The sequence below is a fragment of the Stegostoma tigrinum genome, chromosome 32, assembly GCF_030684315.1.
Source record: "Stegostoma tigrinum isolate sSteTig4 chromosome 32, sSteTig4.hap1, whole genome shotgun sequence".
Classification (NCBI taxonomy): domain Eukaryota; kingdom Metazoa; phylum Chordata; class Chondrichthyes; order Orectolobiformes; family Stegostomatidae; genus Stegostoma; species Stegostoma tigrinum.
Genome location: NC_081385.1, coordinates 33,275,729 through 33,294,639, shown reverse-complemented (window position 1 = coordinate 33,294,639; position 18,911 = coordinate 33,275,729). Strand labels below are relative to the sequence as shown.

General features: G+C 44.9%; 1 protein-coding gene across 7 annotated transcripts in view; it reads right to left on the bottom strand.

Annotated features, from left to right (window-relative positions):
- Positions 1-18,911, bottom strand: part of st3gal4 (ST3 beta-galactoside alpha-2,3-sialyltransferase 4) — a 111,983-nt gene that overhangs the window by 21,054 nt on the left and 72,018 nt on the right. For 5 of the 7 annotated variants that reach the window (XM_048562332.2, XM_048562326.2, XM_048562327.2 and 2 more), the window contains exons 2-3: positions 15,636-15,725; positions 4,019-4,118 (exon numbers count right to left, since the gene is read on the bottom strand). In XM_048562332.2, coding sequence (XP_048418289.1) covers positions 4,019-4,118; positions 15,636-15,651 — 116 coding nt within the window. In that variant the 5' untranslated portion in view covers positions 15,652-15,725. Of the gene's footprint in view, positions 1-4,018; positions 4,119-5,105; positions 5,137-15,635; positions 15,726-18,911 lie in introns of those variants that run through there. The other 2 variants (XM_048562330.2, XM_048562331.2) reach the window with 2 other exon arrangements.

Genomic DNA, 18,911 nt, shown 5'->3' with positions numbered 1-18,911 from the left:
AATTCTAGCCTTTAACCCAGCCCGTGCTAATAGAATAAAGCACTCCCTCTTGCAAATTCCTGCATTATGACGACTCCAAAGTACTTAGCAACATGCTTTGCTTCTAATTGCAAAATTCATGTTTTTTCTAAAACAAAGAACTGTTACAGGTCAAGAAAAACTGCAGACGCAAATCGAGTGACTGTCAGGCAAAGTCCAGTATGGAACGTGTGAAATGTTACACCCACTAAGAGTCAGGGAAACTTCAAAATGAAGAAGGACTTAACAAGAAGTGACAGCAAAGGATATGACTATTCCCCTGTCAGAAGAAAATGATCTCTTGCAGACGTTTCTGTTTTACCCTCCAGGGATATACACAAAGAAAGGAGTCACTAACTGGCTGTAACACAAGTCTGTGTGCTCTATTGCCAGGACACCCTAATGTGTGGACTAGACTGTGTGAGTACCATAGCTTTGAGAAGATATTTTAAACACCCCTGCACTGCAAACAAAACAAAAGGGAAAGACTCTCTCAGTGCTGCAAGGCAGTTCAAAAAGAATTTTAATTAACTTACAGAACCAAGTACCTCACGATCAACAGTTTAACTACTAATGTCAACACTCCTGGTTTTATCTAATGATGACCACATCATCTTTGTATCTGCTATTCACAAATAATTCAGAGACTGATCCTATTTTTGTTTTAACTTTGATCTGTATGGACTCCATTCTTATTTCTAATGTCCCTCCATGCAATGTTATTATTTCCTCGTGTTTTTGTTTTAAACCCATTCACAGGATGTGGGTATCACTGGTTAGACCAGCATTTATTGCCCATCCCTGGTTGTTAGAGGATTATGAGCAACCATTCTGTTGTGGGTCTGGTGTCACATGTAGGTCAGACATTAGTGAATCAGATGTAGCAGGAACTGCAGATGCTGGAGAATTTTCAAAAATGGGGGGTTTTTGGAAGGGTCTAGACTCAAAACGTCGGCCTTCGTGCCCTTCTGATGCTGCTTGGCCTGCTGTGATCATCCAGCTCTACACCTTGTTATCTTAGTGAATCAGAATTTTTAAAAAAACGACAATTAACACTCAATTCACAGTCATCATTACCTTAGTTTTTGTCGTACTTACATATTCTTTTACTAAATTCAGATGTTACCATCTGCTCTGGTGGAATTGAACCCAAGCCCCTAGAACACTGGGGTTCTCAATTACTAGTGCAGTGACTTTACCACAATGCCACCATCTTTCCTTAATAACTCTTTACAATAGTTTAGTAAACTCCTTGTTAATGCAAGAAAGCCTGGTTAAATTGGTTCCTTTTAAAGCAGAGGTTCACATGGGTGTATGAAAAGGGACGGAATTCTGTCTCCAACTGAAGGGTGTGTTGGGTGAATAATGATGGAAAGCCAGTTCATCCCAGGTTAACTGAGCTTGATGATTTGGGGATCTCATCTGAAGGCATAACAAACTGGGGGACTTTGCCTGGACAGTGGTTACAAAATCTGTATACAATAGTTTTGTACAGTCTCAGCCCATGAAATAACTGAAATTCAACATCCACTCCCTGCACCACTGGCACACAGTGTCTACAAGAGGCTCTGGAGCACCTCACTCAGGCTCTGTTAATAGCATATTCTAAGCCCATGAAATGTAACACCTGGACATGGTCAGCAGACACACGGGAACACCATCAGTTGTGGGCTCCCTTCCAAAGCCGCGTGTCATAGAATGTGAGGAAGCAGACCTTTTAGCCCATCAATGCCACACCGACCCTCTGAAGAACATTCCACCCAGACCCACCCCTCAACTCTATCTCTGTAACCCGACATTTCCCATGGCCATTCCACCTTGTCTCCACATCCCTATACACTGTGAACAATTTCCCACGGCCAATCCACCTAACTTGCACATCCTTGAACAGTGGGAGGGAACAGGAGCATCCGGAGGAAACCCACACAGACACAAGGGAGAGTGTGCGACCTCCACACTGACAGAGAGCAGGGTTGAATGTGAATCCCTGGTGCTGTCACACAGCAGTGTTAGGCACGGTGCCTCCATTCAGCCTGCTTTGAAGATATCTGCAGTTCCTCCCCTGTCTCTGTGAACCCTGGAGCTCCCTAACTAACAGCCATTATAGGCATCCCAGCACTCCAAGGGGCGCAGTGGTTCAGAATACAGGCACAGAGCCACTTTGAAACACACACTAAAGTAGTAGTAGTTTAATAAACTATTGTAAAGTAGTAGGTATCCTGCACTCTGGCATGAAATAGCAAATGATAGCAAACTCACTTACAGCAGATGGTGCTCTCAGGGCAGAAACACTACACCTAGGCAGACTGGAGGGAGATTTACTCAGATTCTAACCAGCTCAACCTGGGTTTTGTTTAATGAGAAAACAGTGATCCCCGTCAGAATTTAAATATTTCAGATCAAGGGTACACAAGGTGATGATAAACCAACGAAAAAAGTTCTTGCTCAGAGATGAGTAACTGGAATCACTAACCAGGTACACACTGCAGGTCAAATTGGAATGGAGTCCCAAAGCTCAGTGTAGCTTCCATTGTTTGTCATTCTGTGTTACAGTTAGCAGGCTGCACCAGGAGAATGGCAAACCTGATGCAAACTACTAGCTTTCTTTAAAAAAGTGAAATCTTGCAGCTGACTGTATCAGAAATGAAATCAGACAGGAAATGGTGCAATTCAAGCATCAAGTAACAAACATCTATCTCTTTACTGCAGTAGACTTGGGGAGGAAGGAAATATGCAAAAGAACTATGCACCATTCTTTCATATGAAAGTGTCTCCAAGCAGATAACACAGGGTCTGATATTTCAGTGCCTTCAACAAAAAGGCAAAGTGTACAATTATAAAAAACAAGACTACTACCTAACCATGATTGTTTCAAGATGCTTAACTGGAAGCAAGGGAGGAAGCAGAAGCTTTAAAAAAAAAGGTGAATAAAGCATGAAAAAAGTTTTTATGTCACTGTGAAGTTCAACACCACCAATAAGTCAAGGCAATAATAACTAAACTTGGATCGTGTTAATTACACTGGTATGGTCACCAAAACAGCAGAAATTTACAGGTTACAGAAAACACAGCACACGCTGCATGAGGAGGGGTTACAAACTTAAATAAAGGCCTTTATGTAAATGGGAGGGACGTTTCAAACATTCTTTGCTGTCATTTTTGGTCTAGTTGAGCCAGCCACAGTTCCAAAAAGCTCAGTTACTAAGGTTCAGTGCCTAGCACAGACTGTTCTGTCATTATACTGGCCTGGTTACAAGCATCAGGTCCCTCCCAGCTGTGAATACAGGAAGAGGTACATTCTCAACCCAAGTCATCTGAACATGTGGCTATTCAGAAAAATCTAGCTCTTTAACATAGTGGAACCCCACTGACCCACCCACTTAGGTACCAAGTGTTCACAAATCACATGGCAAGGAAGGAAAACCATTTGGCCTTTAGCCCTCAAATCAGCCCTTTAATAGAACCCCAGTCCTCTGCCCCTTCGCTGCACTGGTCCACGTGCGTTTCCTTCTCGGATTTGTACTCAATTCCCTTTCGAAAGTTACTGCTGAATGTGCTTTCACAACCCTTTCTCCATTCTACAGCAGAACAACTTGCTGATTCTAAGCAACGTCCTGATCCTGGCCACTGGCTTTACCTGTGAAATCTGTCTCTATTCTTGCCATTAATTCTGCCTTACTGTGCATGGTCCACTTGTCACACCGCACAGTCCCTATTCCCCCCCCACTCCATGTAATCTTAACGGGACCACTGCTTAGAAGTGTTTTTTTGATTGTGCTTAAACAGATGGCTGCCTGTATCCCTCCAGAAACCATTTCTCCAGCCAGTGAAACCAATACGCACCATTTCCCCTACCCAAGCCCCTTGAAATTTCGAACACCTTAACTAAGTCCCCTCCCCTGCACCTGCTCTACTGCTCGGAAAATGATCTGCAACCAATCTCGTTGATTAAGGAGCTCAACCTGCAGAGAGATGAACAAGCTTTAAGTGAGACACTTACTGTACATTTGCCTTCAGTGTAAGGTCAGAAAGGCTGAGCATCGCAAGAACCACTAACAGGAGCACAAGAAACACAAGAAGGTGAAAGAGCTTGGAGCAATCTATTAAAAAAAGACACAAGGAGAAATTAATTTCCACCACTCCATATGCATGTAATACTGCAAACAGGGTAGTGAAACAACATACAGTGCAACATGCTACAGCCAAACTGGAGACTAGTTAACACAAAAGCAGTAATTACAGATCAAGTCCTTTTGTTTTCTTTCTAGACATCTTTTCATGAAATTGCTGGGACTGGACTTTGCTGGTCAGGTCCCCCTTGTTTTCTCCAGAGGCAACCAGGCCCTGGGAGGGAGGAGGGGTACAGCTTGAATACTTCCCCAACAAGCCCATCACAACCTAACTGAGCCCCCCCGCCACCAACTTAGGCCTGAAAACCACTAACCCCATCACAATCTAACTGCCCCCCTCCCAACTTAGGCCTGAACGTCACCAACCCCATCCCAACCTAACTGAACCCCCATCCCCCCCCCCCGCCCCCGACTTAGGCCTGAACACCACCAACCCCATCCCAACCTAACTGAACCCCCACCACCCCCCCCCCCCAACTTAGGCCTGAACGTCACCAACCCCATCCCAACCTAACTGAACCCCCATCCACTCCCCCCCCCCCCCTGACTTAGGCCTGAACGTCACCAACCCCATCCCAACCTAACTGAACCCCCACCCCCCCCCCCCCCGCCCCCGACTTAGGTTGGGATGGGGTTGGTGACGTTCAGGCCTAACTGAACCCCCATCCACTCCCCCCCCCCCCCGACTTAGGCCTGAACGTCACCAACCCCATCCCAACCTAACTGAACCCCCACCCCACCCCCCCACCCCCCGACTTAGGCCTGAACGTCACCAACCCCATCCCAACCTAACTGAACCCCCACCCCCCCCCTCCGCCCCCGACTTAGGCCTGAACACCACCAACCCCATCCCAACCTAACTGCACCCCCCAACAAAGGCCTGAACACCATGACCCCCACCCCACCTAACTGCCCCCCCTGCCCCGGCTTAGGCCTGAACACAAACGCTTCACGTACATGAGGAGAGACACAAACAGTGTCGTTCATTACTGAGGAGTGTCCCCTCTACAGAACAATGGGTGAAAGGAACCACTTTCAACTCAGGAACAGAGGAGACCAGTGTCTGGCCCAATTCGCTAAGTAATTAAAATGCTGGGTGCTGTAAAGCAGGAAATTATTTCTCCAAGAGTGATATCCCAATTCCTTTCACTCTGGGTCAGTCGATGCTCTTGTGTAATTTGAAACACTGTTGTTTCAGTTCCGGTGTCTTTCGGGAGGGCTAACCTCATCATCAACTATCAAACTGTTGCCAGTTTCTTTGTGGATTTAAAGTTGTGGGCCCTTCAGAAGATTGGAGATGTCTCAGTTGCTTCTTGCAGCTACTTGAAAGAGAAACACTGAAAATCCTCCATTTCATACAGAATAGCAGTAGGTGCGAAAGCAACAATTCACAAGTGGGAACAAAAACAAAGTTTCTGCAACAGCTCAGCAAGTCTGGCACCATCTGTGAAAAACAAAACAGAATTGATGTTTCAGGTCTGGTGACCGAGAACTGTTCTGAGGAAGGGTCACCAGGACCGAAACGTTAACTCTGTTTTATCCATCACTGATGCTGCCAGAACTGCTGAGCTTTTGCAGCAACTTCTGTTTCTGTTCTTGAGTTACAGCATCCGCAGTTCTTTCAGTTTTACTTCAGTGGGCTCTGCTACAGGATGTGATTAAAACCAGTGTGTTCCCCTCACACCCTTGTTTTCTAAATATCTGCTTTGTTCTGTATAAAAGAAGGGCTTTTCAGTTTTAATCCCTGAGAGACCGAGTTTGAATTTTAAATTTGTATCACACTGGCTCCAAGAGAACCAGTTTCTGCATCTAAACTAACAAATAGTTTCAATGCTGTAAAAAAAACTCAAACAAAACACCTCTCAACACAAGGGAACGCATTACTGTCCCTATAACACCAGCACACGCCTACTGTGTGTAACGGATCAGCTTCACTAGTGCTGTTTGAGTAGAATGCAGGGTCTGTCGTTTATATTTTTTTTAATGTCAAATCCAGTTCCAAGATTGCTGGGAAAACAGAAGGAGGCTGTTGGACTTGGAATTTGCTTACTTATCAATGGAGGGGTTTAATCGACCACTGCAGCAATTTGGGGGAAAGGACCCAAAGACTCGTTAAGTTGAGAATCAGCTGTTAGTTATTGTAAGCTTGAAAAAGAAAGCAACACCTGATCTTGTATGATTCCATTTAACACCAATGTTTAATCGCATTATAATGACAAAATTCCCAGCAAGTATCTCACCTCCTGACTCCCCAAAGCCTGGCTACCATCTACAGGGTACAAGTCAGGAGTGTGCTGGAATATTGTCTGGATGAGTGCAGCCCTAACAACACTCAGGAAGCTTGACACCATCCAGGACAAAGTAACCAACCTCATCCACCCCCTTCAACATTCAATCCTTCCACCACTAACGCTCAGTAGCAGCAGCACATACTAATGACAAGAAACACTGCAACAACTCAATGACATTCCTTAGTCAGCAAACCCTTCCATCTAGAAGGGCAAGGGTAGCCATTACATGGGAACACCACCATCTGAAAGATCCCCTCCGAGCCACTCACCAAATACGAAAGCTACTCATGAAATATATCACCATTCTTCACTGGGTCACAGTCCTGGAACTGCCTCCCTTACAGCATTATGGATGTGCCTACCCAACAAAGACTGAACCAGATCAAGGGGCAGCTCACACCAGCTTCTCCAGGGCAATTAAGGATAGCAGTGAATGCTGGCTCAGCTAGCAATGCACACATCCCGCGAATGAATATTGAAAAAGGATTTTTCATATAGAAGTGCTTCTTGCATCACCACCCAAGTGTGATTTGGAAAGCGTTATTGTCAGTACCAGCTGCCCTACAGCTTAGTGAGTTTAACCAGATTGAGATGGAGCAAACAGCCCTCCCTCAGAAGGATGACCCATCAGAGACAGTGGGTTTTCCAGTATGACTTGCCAGTGTTAGCAGTAGCAGGAATGAGACTAGAAGCAGGACACACATTCATCATCCCAGAGTTTGGGACCAGGTATATGCAGGATGTGGGTCGGTCTCATGTCTGGTAGGAAGGAGAGGCCTGGGAGCTCTGCAAAAGACAGGCGAGGCCCTTGATAGAGGGCTAGGGGATAGGGGGTAGGGAAAATCTGTGGGGAGCAGCGATCGGACGTAATTACTTAGGTAGAAAGGAGGCTTGATGGGGAAGCACCCTCTCTCACCCCTCTGCCTGAGGTGCAAGCACGCGATCTGCAGGCTTTCCACGGCCCTGGGTTGGGGTGGTAAACTCAGAAAACGAAAGCTGGCATAGGACATGTGACCCTTTGAGCCTGCTCCACCATTCAATTTGATCAGGGCAGATCCCCAAAGAGCTGATTAGATGTCCACTTAAGGGACTCAACTGAGACAAAAGCGGGCGGGCACGGGTCTTGCCCATCTTCTGTAGAATTGTGGGCAGGCCAGGGCATGGAGAGGGCAGTAAGAAGGTAACACTCTGCCACCCCCAACCTGCTACCTCCACACTGGCACACCCACAGAGAGGCACCCAGCACCCACAGACGCACACACCCAGCCCAACAGATTCAAAAAAGACATGCAGGAGACTGTAAAATCCTGCCGCTGATTTTGCTGTACTGTGCGTTATTTCCCTACGTTTCTTTTTTAAGTTACCAAAGCAATGTTTTGGCTATACAGCACTTTAGGGTACCCTGAGGACTTGAAAGCTGCTTTATCAATTAGATTCTCTCTCCGTTAAAGTCAATTTTACCTCATCTTTTCATCACTTACAGAACGTGGATGCCAGTACCTGGCCAGCATTTATAGCCCATCCCTAGGTGTCCCTTGAGAAGATGGTAGTTAGCTGCTTCCTTAAACTGCTGTGGTCCGTGTCCTGTACGCTGACCCACAATGCCATTCGGGAGGGAATTCCAGGATTTTGACCCAGCGACAGTGAAGGAACGGCGATATATTTCCAAGCCAGGATGGATGGGTGGTGGCTTGGAGGGGAACCGGCAGGTGGTGATGTTCTCATGTATCTGCTGTCCCTGTCCTTCTAGATGGAAGTTGTCATACATTTGGAAGGTGCTGTCCAAAGAGCTTTGGTGAATTTTGGCGACACCTTTTGTAGATACCACACTCAGTTGATACCAAGCATTAGTTGGTGATCATATCAATACTTATGGGTACAATGCCAATTCAATTGTCCTGGATGGTGTCAAGCTGCTTAAACATTGATGGAGCTGTACTCATCCAGGCAAGAGGGGAGTATTCCATCACCCTCCTGACTTGTACCTTGCAGATGGTGGACAGGCTTTGTGGAGTCAGGAGGGTGGGTTACTCGCTGCAGGATTCCCAGCCTCTGACCCGTTCTTGTAGCTACTGCATTTATATGGCTAGTCCATTTCAGTTTCTGGTCAGTGCCAACTTCAAGAATGTAGATAATATGGATTTTGTGGGGTTTTCTAAATATATTCATGGGATGTGGGTGTAACTGGCTAGGTCAGCATTTATTGGCCATTCCTAATTACCCAGAGAGCAGTTAAGTGTCAACCACATTGATGTGGGTCTGGAGTCACACCTAGGCCAGTCCTGAAAAGGACAGCAGATTGCTTCCCTAAAGGCCACTCATGAATGATAGCATGTTTTACATTCAGACCCTGTTGGAAACAACTGGCAGAGGCTTTCAGGGCAACAATCAGGTGACTGGCATGAGTGTGTGCGTGTGTGCATGTTGTGTGAGAGCATGCGCACAGGGATGTGTGTGCCTCTATGTACATATTCGTGTGCATAGCACCTCTCTTTGGACCATTATCCATGCAATGGTTGGAGTTGGGGTCCGGATGTGCAGACGAGCAGGGGCCCTGGCTGCCAGGAAAGCAACTACATCTAATTAAGGGAGTGAAATATCCAGCACTTTTTGTCTTCGTACAGGTTCCAGCATCTGCCATAATTTGTTCCTACACTGAATGAAGTGACCACTGCAGGAAGAGGTCAAGTTGAATTGGGCACCCTATGCTTGACCCATTAATGTGCCAGGCACTGGGTCGGCTGTGTCTAGATAGCATCCACCCTGCAGTGGCAGAGTGGAGGGCCGAGTTATGAGGCAGATTGCCAAGCCACCCGGTCACACCATAAAGGGTGGCCCTCTCCTCAATGGTGAGCCGATGCTAAAGACATCTTTAGATGTAAATGCTTCAAGTACTGGGGAGACCTTGCTCCCTTTCCTAAACTGGAGATTTTTATCTCCTTCCCAGTTGCAGAGCCTCCTGCTAACCTTGGGATGCCCAGTCCACCCTCTGGACACTTCGTGACCAACTGGGGGACTATCACTGTCAAGTTGCCACTTTCCACATGGTCCCCTCTTGGTCTCTGTTTGACCCTGACATCAGGGTCCTAGCCCAAACCTCAAAATCAGACCCACTGTCTTCATTTTATTATGTCATGTTTCAGGGAGAACATTATCAGAGAACATTACTATACGTTTAGCCAGGGTGTGGAAATAGCCAGTGACTGTTTCCAGACTGCACTGCACAGCACACAGAAAACCTTAAAATTGACTAATATGCGAACCCAAAGCAGGCTCAATGTCTTGTTAGGCTGTGTGCCAGATTAATGTGTGCAAGACTGAACTTAGAGCAGAAATGCTGGAATATTCTCCAAGATAAACTTTAGAAGTTCAACAGAGAGTAGAAAACCATTCGAGTTTACTCATTCCAAGCTTGGTACACTGACATTTTATTTAGTAGTTATTATGGGGTCCTGCCTTAATATAACTTGTTTACAATTCACGTTGTGCATTACTAATACAACCTAGATACTTTGGAACCAATCGTCATTTAATTACAAAGACCGATTATAATTCCAAGGAGAATATCCAATCACTCTGCTCAGAAGAATCAGAAGGCAGACTGCTAGGTAAATGGAGACAGCACCTCCAAAAAAGTACAATGCAGACGAATCTGGAAGCTCTTATGCATGCAATGTGACAAGTTAATATGCATGTGCACTAAAGATCAAATAGAATTTTGGCCTTTATTGCTCAGGCATTGGAAGTTAAAAATGGGGAAGTCTTGCTACATCTGTACAGAATATTGGTGAGACTGCACCCGGAGTACAGTGTACAGTTTACGGCTCCATATTTAAAAAATATACTGATCTTGGAGGTAGTTCATAAGACTGCATCCTGAGATGAATGTGTTATTTATCAATAATTGCAGAATAGGTTATGCCTTTATTGGTGAGAGTTTACGAGATTGTGGGATTATGATTATTACAACATGCAAGAATTTAAAGGGATTTGACGACGCCCATGTTGAGAGAACATTTCTATTAGTTGGCGAATCTCCAGATAGGGGACATAGTTGCAGAATAAGGGGGGGCTTTTTTAAAACTGAGATGTAAAGGAATTTCTACCCTCACATGGTAGTGAATGCTTAGAATTCTGCACCCAGAGAATTGTGGAGCATAGATTACTGAAAGTTATTAAACAGCACTCGGATGGATCTTTGACGTAGTGAAGTATTAACAGCTACACGGAGCTGGCACGATGAGGAATTATCGACTGAGGCAAATCAGCCATGATCTTGTTGAATGGTGGGGCAGCATGGCCTACATCTGTTCCTATATTTTAATGTTCTAATGTAAATTACTTGTACACATTGAAATTAAACAGGGGCCACCATCATGGTGGGCAGTATTTTCAGAACCCAACACAGGTTTGTCCCATATTGGGTCGGTGGAAATTGGGGCAAGAAAATCCTGCAGGTAGATGTCCTAATCCCATTGCTGCCTCTTTTTATTAATGCGGGATGTGTCATGAAACGTAGAGGAACTCCACTTTGGAGTTGGGAACCTTTTAACAGTCAAGGATAAAAGCTATTGACAACTTCACATGCCAAATTTAATGGTATCTGGTAAATTAAATATTTAATCATTTAATGATTAATTATAGGGCTTTATTCTTAAAACAAAAGTGACAATTAAATTAACCAGCATTGTGAAAGTGGAAAAGTCTCATGATACATTGCAGTACTCTATACTATGGATAAATTGGTCTTCGACAGATATCTTCAAATCAGCCCGTCAGAGATGTTATGACATGCCTCAGGAGCAAGTGGGACTTGAACCCAGGCCTCCTGTCTCAGAAATGGGGACATTACCATTGTGTCACAAGGGTCTTAAAGTAGCCTTTTATATCAAATTACAATTAGGTATTCAGATTTGCCTGTGATGGAATCATTTAATTGATTGATAACTCAGACATCTGTTTCCTGCTTCTAAACTTGAACAGCTGGTTGAGGCTTTTTACTGTTGTCAGTAGTTTTAACACATTCAGCTCTTAAGGCTTTGTTTACAAAGACGTGCAATATACAAATGGTGGCTTGATTCCATGCTCATAAATGAATTTAGTTCAGCAATCACTGTTAACACAACAGGAAGATTGTTTCCTTACCTTAACCGTTTTATATTGTGGGTTGCCTCTTGTATATTTTTGGCTAAGTCTGTGTTGTGTCGAGTTTTTTTTTGGAGGAATCTCTGCTCCTAGGCCTAGCAAGTTTTATAGCTATGTCTTATCAGAGTCACCACATTAACTATTTAACCAGCCCCCATAACCACTGGCATGTCTAACTCTGTCCTAATTTTACCACATGCTGCTCCCAGATAAACACACCACTCAGTAAATTGTCGAGAGGTTGCAGCCTTAATGCCTGACTCAGGCACAGCAGAAAGAGGGAAATTGGCATGCTGGGTTTTTTGGGGGGAGGGTACTAGAGGTCCTGGTGGATGGGTTGGTGCAGAGGTGGATCATCCCTCTCCACCTGCAGAACCAGCAGTAGAGGTCACAGCCTATGGAGGTCTGGTTTGAGGGTTGGCACCCAGAATAGAGCAGGCTTGGGCGTCTAGAGAAAGGTCCTTGCCAATGACTTTCTCCAATACACCAGCATCTCCTCACTGATACCTCAGACTCACTCTCTCCCTGCTCCTGGGCCCACCTTCCATTAAGGCTCATCTCTATCACTCTCACAAACGCATACAACACCTCACCTCACTCATCACCACCTACCCCAACCCACAATAACCACTAATGCTACATGCCCTCGGTGCTACCTACTCATCCAGGACACTTCCTCAACTGGGCCAGCACTAACTTTTCCACCACTAGCTGTTCGGCCAACTTTCACCTCCCTTAACTCCTGCCCGTCTCACATTTCAGAGGGAAACAGCCACTGGCAGGGCAAATGGCCCCAAAATGGGTGGCTGGCTTTGTGGCATTCAGGTCCACATCCTAATGTAGACAGCATCCAGAATCTGAGCACCCCGATTGTCTGTTTCCTGGTAACCCTGGACGAGTACTGGATGCTGCCCTGACTAACAGTGTTGGCCAGAGGTTATCTTCTTGACATGAATGAGACCTGCTGACAACAATTGCAAGTTTCCATTATACGTGTCTATCACATCCAGTCAGGTAAGAGTGAAGCCTCATCACTGGATCAGATGGCAGAGGCAGATAGGGTAGGGAAGGTAAGCCAAGGCTGGGCAGGAACACTGTGTGCATCAGCTGGGATCAGAGTGAGTGTGATCCAAGTCACAAAGAGCCCAGAGATGCAGCCTGTACGCTCCAGAACTGGGTGTGTGACCCAGAAACAGTGTCCTCCAGCAGCATTACAATGATAGTTTCCAGTGCAACCTAAGGTGCTGAATTGAGTTGCAGAAGTGTCCTGCGAGTAGACTGGAGATGTGTAAAAGGGGCACTCAGAGGTTGATGGGTGTTGGATACCATTGTCTGTGAATGTGGGCCATATGTGGCTGGTACCAGTGGAATGTATCCAAATAAGTCAGGGCCCAGTGGCCAACATGGAGGTCCTTTAGAGTAAGCGGTAAGCTAAATTTTCCAGGTACATGCTTGTATTTCCATCTCGAGTTTTCTCAATGTCAAGTTTGTTTGGTGAGTTTGGGAAAATAGGAAGTTGAATATTATTGGGCTGTCTGTCAGGTTTTTGACAAATTAAAAACACTGCAAACTGGCAACATGCCAGTGCCTAGTGAGAATCTTGTCTCACCACTTGTGATAGGTGTATAAGATGGAGTGAGAGGCTTCTAATATTGTGATGGGCCTCACCAGATTGTCCATTCAATTCTGCCACGCATCTCTTCACAGTCCACATCACTCAGATTCCTTTAAGATTCTATCCTATGTTTCTAGACCTGGTTTTTGAATGAGTGTTTATTTATCCTGACAGCTGAGCATCACCATGTTATTTTAGGATTTAAGAATTCTAATGCACAGTACATGCTGGGCACGGAAAGGGGAGGGTGGAGACATTGGCTGCATACGTAGAGTGGGGTTGAGGGGTCGGGGGGTGTTGGGGGAATAGGGTTAAAAAGGGTAAATGAGAGATTTAGGGGGCCTCGCACTCATCTACAGAGTTGGGCCCTAAATCAGGCCCAACTCCTGATTTCTTTTATTCATTAATGGGAAATATATCAGCAGCTGGGCCAGTATTTATTGCCAATCTTTAAATGACCAGAGCCATTTATGAGTCAGTCAATCACATCGGTGTGTGTCAGGAGTCACCTGGCCAGACTGGAGTTACTTTCATCAATAGGTACCACGTGGGGTTTCTCCTTTCAACAGTGATAGTCATCATTAAACTCGTAACTTCAGGCTTTTTTTTATTGAATTCAAATTCTGCCCTCTGACATGGCAGAATTAAAATCCAGATTCCCCAGATCATTATTCGACTGTCCACATTAATAGCCTAGCAATCATACCCACTAGCCCATTGCCTCCCTGAGGCATAATCAGCCTTGTTACTCCTGCCTGCAGTACATGTTGCTGCATACCCATGTGGACTAATTAATTCTGAAAACACACATTATCCACAAATGGAGGAGGGAAGGAAGAAAGAAAGACACAAGGAGGCGAAGACAAACAGCCACCATGTGCCAAAGCAAAAAGGTGATGAGCAATTAAGATTGGGTTTAGCAAACTGGGAAAAGAGGTTGTTATTGTCTAGCGAATCAATCAATCAGCTGGAAATCTGGCAAATAGTTACATGAAGACTGTTTGATACTGTTTTGTATTTCGAATGTCAAATAAGCCACTAGGTTGAATCATGGGTGCAAAACATCCTGTTAGAACACACCTCAGTGCACCCTGCGTAAAGGAATAGATCAAGTGTGGTGTGTATTCTGGATTGTAGGAAATATGGGCATTGCTTACAAAGGATGCCCTGCAGCACTGAACCCAATACTATCTTTTAAAAAAAAACTGCGCATCTGTTTTCGAAAATTATTTTCACCTTCACTTTGCCTGCAAAATTCAAAAATCCCGTCGTCCCTCATGTTGATAAGACCGAGAGCCTTTCCTCTGGATACAGGGGTCCCATTATAAATGGCACCATAGGATCCTCAGAATTCAGCAGTCAATTGAGTTGGCACTACCCATTCATTGTTATTCTCTGCCAAAGGCAGAACTATTATTTGTCTGCTAGAATAATATGTTGCTAATTGATTTAATTTGTGATTCCTCTCGACTATACCCTCCAGGAAGCCAGGGATGTAAACGTTGAGCTAAGAGGCAGTCACATACGCCACTGGCAGTGCCAACTATTGACCTGTTAGCAGCAGGTGGTGCAACCCTGTAGCTTGCTCCCTGCAAAGCCCAAGGTGCAGCAGGGGCTAATCGGACATGACCACATAGCTGTCCCAGACATCGATAGGTCTGGAAGATGGTGACTGTGGTCAGAATTGCCCTGGAACAAAAAGAGATCACCCTAATTTCCTTTCTTGCTTTGGTTATGGTGATGGGGGTTGTGGTTGGGGGCATGACAAGGCTTTGATCAAATTACAGCAGTCACAATCAAATGAAGCTGCAGTTGAGGAATTATTTCCTGAAAGATAGAAGGAAGAGAGGGGGAGACAAGACAGAGAGAAAAGAAAAATAGAGGGAGAGGGAGCCAGAGATGTACAGAACAGAGGAGGAGACAGAGAGGACAGGGTGGGAGACAGGGACAGAAGAAAGAGGGACAGTAAAAGAGGAGGAGGGAAGAGAAAAAGGGAGAAAGTGAAAGAGACAGATAGGAGAAGCTAAGTACAACACAGCATGAAGCTGGAGGAAGACAGCAGGCCAGGCAGCATCAGAGGGTCCCAATCCAAAACGTCAACTTTCCTGTTTGTCTGATGCTGCCTGGCCTGTGCTATCCACACTGTCTGACTCCAACATCGGAGTTCTCACTTTCTCCGAGGGAGAAGCTAGGTGTTGGCTAACAATAGCTCTGTTGCAATCCTATCCTTACTATTTCTGGAGCAGATCCTGGCCTCACCAAGTTCAGTCACTCAGTAACAGTGGCACTGCAAGTTCTGGCTTCCCTCTCGCTGTGTATACAGGACACTCAGCGCACTCTCTGCAACTCACTACATTTGCAGAGATAGCAAAACGTGCTCAAAAAAGGATCAGAAGTCTGTGATCACACCCTCAGCTCACATGACATTCCCCTTACCTGGTTTCCAGTTCATCTTTCTCACTCTGCAAGGTGCTCAGAGGATTCGCGAAGCCATCTTTTCACATTGCCTTCATGACTGATTGGCCCCTGAAAGGTCAATTGGATTTTTAGTTTTTAATTTATCAAAGACTGATGCCTTACAATCAACCATTCAAAATATAAAGACCAAAGATGATGTAAAACAGGCATTACAGTGTAAAAGAGATAACAAGCTATAGAGCTGGATGAACACAGCAGGCCAAGCAGCATCAGAGGAGAAGGAAAGATGACGTTACAGTGTATAAAATGTGAAGCATGAGATGAGGAGCAATTTCTTTACCCAGAAAGTGGTGAGCCCGTGGAATTCACTCCAAAATGAAGCAGTCAAGACCAAAACATTGGGAATTTTTCGTAGAATGAGTTAGATATAGCTCTTAGTGCTAAAGGGATCAAAGGATATTGTGTTAAAGCAAGAACAGGGGACAGAGTTGGATGATCACATTGAATGGTAGAGCAGGTTGAAGGGCCAAATGACCTACTCCTGCTCCTATTTTCTATGCTTCTGCAAGTAAGAGTTAGGACTAAAACAGTGTATTAACTCCACCCAATCTGATGATGCCACACAGTCTTTTAATGGAGGCACTCCATTCTCATTCATTGACCCTTGCTTTTGGAGGAAGCAGGTACATTCTATACAGCTCTCAAGAATCCTTCATAATTATATCTGATGTCACCTATACTGTCCTTCTTTCTATGAACTCTCTCATTAGCTAAGATAACTGCCTCTGTTTTTCAAACTTAACAGTGGCTTATCCTCTAACATTAATAACTCTGTCATATCGGCAAAGGAGAAGTGGTACCAGTAAGCTATCACAACCATTCCCAGCCCAGTAACTCATACTAAACAGTGGTGACAAATACTATCAGTTCACCACCATTTCATTCGATTATTGCGGCCCACCAACTGTCTCCAACCTCTTGCAAGTTTTTCTGTCCTTTTCTTCAAACATTTGACCAATTTCTCTTTAAAAGATCTAACGAGGCTGAATATCATGTTTTTTTTGGCTGAATCAGAGTTGCTTTGGGGTTTTTTTTTTGCAAGATTGTCCACTGCGAGACCTAGCAAGACTTCTTGGCCTACCTTACCAAATTTGCCTCATTAATTATTTAGCCCTGTGAAAACGACTCCCCGAAGCCTGTGCGACGTAGCTGTCTGCTTGTTGTATTTGCAGTGTGTTTGCTTTATCAGCTTCTGGTACATGTTGTGGGGGTGTGATAGGCACAATGTTGTACTGCAGGATATGTGCCTCATAGATTGCAAACTGCTCGGTGACAAAGCAAACCACCTGTTACTGAGATAGGAGGAACTGCAGATGCTGGAGCGCTTCTCTGCCTGTTACTGGGACTGTGCTAATCATGCTGGCTATACAAAATAGGGATGCTTTGAGCGTGTTGACAGGTGCTAAGTAAGCAGGCACAAAGGCAATTAACAATTGTCTCAGAGGTGCCGTTTAGACCCTTCTGTGCCTGTCGCTATGTGCCTTGCAGCAGCCTCACAATGCACGCTGCTCATGCACCCCGCAGTGCTTCCAAAACACACTGTCAGAGCATAGGGGTGCCCAGATGGTCCAAGTGGGTTGGCACAGGCCATGGGTGGGACAGGTGCATGTGACTGGTGCCCTTTGATCGTACCCTCTGTTTGGTGGCAGCCAACAAGGAAGCCCTTTGAAGCTGAATCTGTCAAGTAGCCACTTCAGTTTCCCTATTGAGTTTTCCTACCTTCTAGCTTGTTTGGGGAGTTGAGGAAGGTGAATGTTAATGATGCGAGTTGTATTATCAACAAGGTTTTAACAAGTATTAATGCCACAAACTGGCATCTCACCCCTGCCCACTGAGAATCTTGCCTCACTGCTTGTGGAAAGCATAGAAGATGGAGCAAGGTGATGTCAAATGTCAAGGATAGCCTCACCATATTCTCCTACACAGAGAGTCATACAGCATGGAAACAGACCCTTTGGTCCAACCAGTCCGTGTTGACCATAATCCCAAACTAAACTAGTCCCACCTGCCTGTGCCTGGCCTATATCCCTCCAATTACTTCTCATTCATGCACTTAACTGAATGCCTTTTAAATGTTGTAACTGTACCTGCATCCACCACTTCCTCTGGAAGCACATTCCAGGCACAAACCACACTCTGTGTAGCAAAGTTGTCTCTTGTGTTCTTTTTAAATCTTTCTCCTCTTACCTTAAAGATATGTACCCTAGCCAAGGAATGTCCCTACCCTAGGGAAAAGACACCTGCCATCAATCTTATCTATATACCCCATGATTTGAAAACCTCTACAACGTCACCCCTCAACCTCCTACACTCCAATGAAAAGGTCCCAGCCTATCCAGCCTCTCCCTAGAGCCCAAATCTTCCATTCCTGGCAATTTCCTGGTAAATCTTTTCTGAGCCCTCTCCACCATAACATCTTTCTTATAATAGGGCTGAACGTTTTCTCAGCCACCCTGTCTACCCGTGGAGGCAAAATTCAAAGAATTATGTCCTTGAACCCCTCGGTCTCTCCGTTCTATGACACTACTCAAGGCCTTACTTTTAACTGTACCAAATCATGCCCTAGTTTGTTCCACCAATATCTTGTATTTAATCAAAATCAAACTGTCTCCAGAATCCACGTCATTCTCTCACCTGTAAGATTCTGCCCATGGTCTCAAACCTAGCCACCCCATGCAGCAAATGCCATTCTTCAACACCCCTTTCTTTAACACAGTTCTATTTATCTGCTCTTTGTGAAATAAACTCCTTCTCACTCATTCCCCAACTGGAACAGCCTTTCCTGAATCAACTTCTAGTCTCTTATCAAAACTATTTCCCCATCCTGTTATTGCTCTGGTGAAGCTGTGCTTGACAAATTGCAATAGTTTCATGAGCCTTTACACGAAGCTATACAATGCCCTGAATTCTGGGAAAAAAAAGAGGAGTTGTACTGCCTGGGATACAGGATTCCACTCTGTCCCCAACACGGTATTGCTCCTCTCTTCTGCCCGTCAATTCTCTGGTAAAACTAGCCAGAATCTTTATTTCTTAAAATACCCCCACAGCCAGAGTTGTTTTAAAAAAAACTGAACACAAAAATCAATGCAGACATCTTCAAAAACCACCTTCTGATCAGCGCTGCCTGGCATTTGTTTAAAAACTCTGCCAAAACCCTTCCCAGAAACACATTCCATTCCATTCAAAACCAGTAGAAAGCAAAAAAGACTAATGGAATTCTATACTTTATTACAG